The sequence below is a fragment of the Acanthisitta chloris genome, unplaced genomic scaffold (genome assembly GCF_000695815.1).
Source record: "Acanthisitta chloris isolate BGI_N310 unplaced genomic scaffold, ASM69581v1 scaffold3700, whole genome shotgun sequence".
Classification (NCBI taxonomy): Eukaryota; Metazoa; Chordata; class Aves; order Passeriformes; family Acanthisittidae; genus Acanthisitta; species Acanthisitta chloris.
The window spans coordinates 96,253-99,854 of record NW_008651120.1 but is presented as its reverse complement, the minus strand read 5'-3'; the positions used below and the strand labels follow the sequence as shown (position 1 = coordinate 99,854).

The 3,602-nt window shown below is 41.0% G+C and overlaps 1 protein-coding gene across 1 annotated transcript in view; it reads right to left on the bottom strand.

The window, feature by feature from the left end:
* Window positions 1–1,503: 1,503 nt before the first annotated feature.
* The window catches only part of CHRM2 (cholinergic receptor, muscarinic 2), a 16,515-nt gene continuing 14,416 nt past the window's right edge, over window positions 1,504–3,602 (bottom strand). The window contains exon 2 of the mRNA XM_009071832.1: window positions 1,504–3,094. Within this exon, the coding sequence (XP_009070080.1) occupies window positions 1,658–3,055 (1,398 nt within the window). The 5' untranslated portion in view covers window positions 3,056–3,094 and the 3' untranslated portion in view covers window positions 1,504–1,657. The remainder of the gene's footprint in view (window positions 3,095–3,602) is intronic.

Here is a 3,602-nt window from a genome sequence, read left to right as displayed (position 1 = left end):
TGTAAATGTACCTTCACTAGTGCCTGGAAGTTAGAGTTACTAAGAAGGAGGTAATTAGAATATGCATAACTCACAGACAATTGCTGTTTTCAGTAATCTGATACCCTTTGATCTGTCCACACAGTGCTTAGCTGTGCTACAATACATACCAGATATTGAAACAGTTAATTCTTTGTTGGGCATAAAGAATCTAAATTTGAGCTGGTGTGGAGTTGCAGAAAATATTTGAACTCCATCCCTGCCAGCCCCCCAATGAGACTATTTCAGTATCTGGTTTTGAGTAATCACTGTTTTCTTCTCTGTCTTTTTATTAGTATTATCCCTTGGCTTACAGTCAAATATTGCTCCCAGCTGGTACAAAAGGCAATGCAGCCAATATCTTTTCTCCAAAGTAAACATCTTGTCCAGGATACACTCAGCCAGCACCCTAATTTCACACTAAGGGCTTAGGCAGAGCTTGATCCATATGGGTATGTCAGTTCATCTTATTCTTTTCCTCAATAAATTATTCACAGAATCATCTTCTGATAGGTCAAGAGCATGTTCATCTAATATTAACTATTCATTTTGTAATTCATGAAGCCCCAGCATACCTCTTCACCTGTACATCTAACTTCATAAGGATGTAATCTCCATTTTCCTAGTAATAACCTTGTTTCTCTTCTTCAGCTGAGACCCTTTCTTTGGCCACCATGGTGGCTGACTGGATGAGACCTCTGAATTTATAACTTCTTTTGATATTCAGTCTTTGTACCCTAGACAAGTAAGGTACAAAAAGAAAAAAAAAAGGCTGATGGAGATAAAAGACAAATCCACGGGTTGATGTTCTGTGATGAACTAAGTGAAAAAAGTCTTAAAAGCTTTGGTTTACATGGATGCTGAAGTAGCCTTGGGATGTAGCCACCAGGACGAGACCACGTCTTTTCACTTTTATCTTGATGTGATGAAGTATTCACAGAACAAAAGCCCTTAAAAGGGAGCAAGTGGCAGACTTTGACCAGTATACAGGTTAGACAATGACTATGTGTCAAGCATAAGTACAACTTTCAGAACTGATGCAGTTTTGGAAATGGTGGTGCCGTTAACAACATAAAATAACTTCCATCATGATTGACCTAAAATTAAGCTTCTTACATGACAGTGACAAAAAAGCTTTAGACAACTTTGAGCTTTAGAAACATTCTACCATCATTCATGTGGATTATGCAATGATCTTCCAAACTCCTATGCCTCTTTAACATAGTTATTGTTAAAATACCTCTTTTTTTTTTTTTTTTTTTTGTGATGAAGACATATCAAACAGACATAGTGGGTGGGAAAGCAAGAAAAAAAAGAACAAGTATTTTACACAGAATGACCAAAACTCACAGACTCTAAAGCCCTTCTGCAGAATACTCTCAGAAAGCAAGGAACTGTGCCTCCAGTCCACACACTTGAATAATTTCTCAAACATACTCATGTCCTAAAGATTTATTTTCAACTACTAAAAAAATGTTTTTAAATGCAGTTCTCAGGGGTAGAGCTGATGCCCCTCATCAGTATTTTCACTAACATCCTGGATTGCACATTCCATAGAAGAGCATAAAGTGCTACAGCATTGGGGTTTTTAATTTCATTTGGAACTTCACCCTTTCCATAACTGTTTTTATTATTATTTTTACCTTGTAGCTCCTATATTCTTGTAATGACACATAAGAAGGTGCTTAAAGGTCTTCTTGAAAGTCGCATTGCAGAGCGCATAACAAGCAGGGTTGATGGTGCTGTTGATATAACAGAGCCAGTAACCTATGATCCATACAGTGCCAGGGATGCAGGATGTGCAGAAGCTGTTAATAAGCACCATCACATTATATGGAGTCCAGGTGATGATGAAGGCCAGGAGGATGGCCAAAATAGTCCTTGTCACTTTTTTCTCTCTAGAAGGAGGTGGTTTCTTTTTGGCTGGCTGCTTTGTCATCTTGACAATTTTCCGGGCTACGCTATTCTGCTTCTCCTCCCCATTCGTGCCTACGATCTCCACGGTAGTGTTGGTAGGAGCACAGCAGTCACCCTTCTGGGACTTGGTGACTATCCTTATGCACGTCAGCTTGGAGTTCTCCACTTTGAGATGGTCTTGGGAGGCAGAAGCCTGGTTGGCATCTTTGGTAGTTTCATCCTCTTTCATGTTGGAAGCGACCACACTGACGGAGGTGGAGTCGTTGGAGCTCTCCTTCTCCCCTTGAACACAGTTCTCAGGCACAGTCTCCTCACTGGTTTTTCCATTCTGAATTTTGCTGTGCTCCAACCCGTCTCCACTGGTTGGGATGTTGTTATTGTTTGGTTTCACTATTTTACCTTGGACTAGGCTGGGGGAAACTGTGTCTTGGTTTTGGGCAGCTTCCTTCTTCCCTTTCTTTATTCGACTCTTACTGGCTCGAGAGATTTGCCAGTAAAGGACAGTCATGATGACAACAGGCAAATAAAAGGCTGCGATGGCAGTGCCAAAAGTGACAGCAGGATTGGAAAAAAACTGGATGTAGCAATCCCCATCTGGGACCGTCCTTCCTCCCACAATGAACTGCCAGAAGAGAATTGCAGGGGCCCAGAGGATGAAGGACAGCACCCAGGCAGCTGCGATCATCATGCCTGCCATCTTAGTGGTCCTCTTCACGGGGTATGTCAGAGGCTTGGTGACACAAAAGTATCTGTCAAAGCTGATAATGAGGAGGTTCATCACAGAGGCGTTGCTGACCACATAGTCAAGAGCCAGCCAGAGGTCACACACCACAGGCCCTAAGGGCCAGTAGCCTATCACAGTGTAGAGAGTGTACAGGTTCATTGAAAAGATGCCGATGATCAAGTCAGCACAGGCCAAGCTGAACAGGAAATAGTTGTTGACAGTCTGTAGGTGCCTGTTGACTTTGATTGACACCATGACCAGGATGTTCCCAATTATGGTGACTAGACTGAGAGACCCTGTTACCAGGACGATGAAGACCACCTCAATAGTTTTATAGGGGCTCTCCAAAGCCATCACATTTTCAGTGGAAGAGTTTATGTACGTTGAGTTATTCATTTCTGTTCTGCTAACAAGATACCCAGTTACCACTTAAGCCTGCAGAGGAAAGAAAACAGATACTGTCAGGAAATTAGTCTCTTTACCTTTAAGAAATGGATCCCAGGAAAACTACTTACAAAGAGTTTAAAGGTAGAAGATGTATTTAGGAAAGCCAGTCATCTTTGGCTAATGAAACACATAATACCCCTCTAGGAATAGCATAACAATAGGCTACCTCTAAATATGTGAGGAAGACACACATTTGAATACAAATCTACATTTTAAAGCTCTCAGACGCATTTTTCTCTTTGTTCTTTTTTAAAACAAATATTGACTTGATAATTTTGGGACTTAATCTGCATATTGTTTTCTTTCTGACTAACAAAATAGTTCACTTTGCTCATTTCAAAACCTATTCCAGATAAAAAAGACCAGTCCCGAGGGTATGACATTCTTATAATCCAAAGTGAAACCGTGATTTACTGGGAGCCAGATCACATGAAGGTGACTTCTGCTTCCATCTTTCCTTCATGCTCTACCTGGGCATGGCTTCTGTGACATTTAT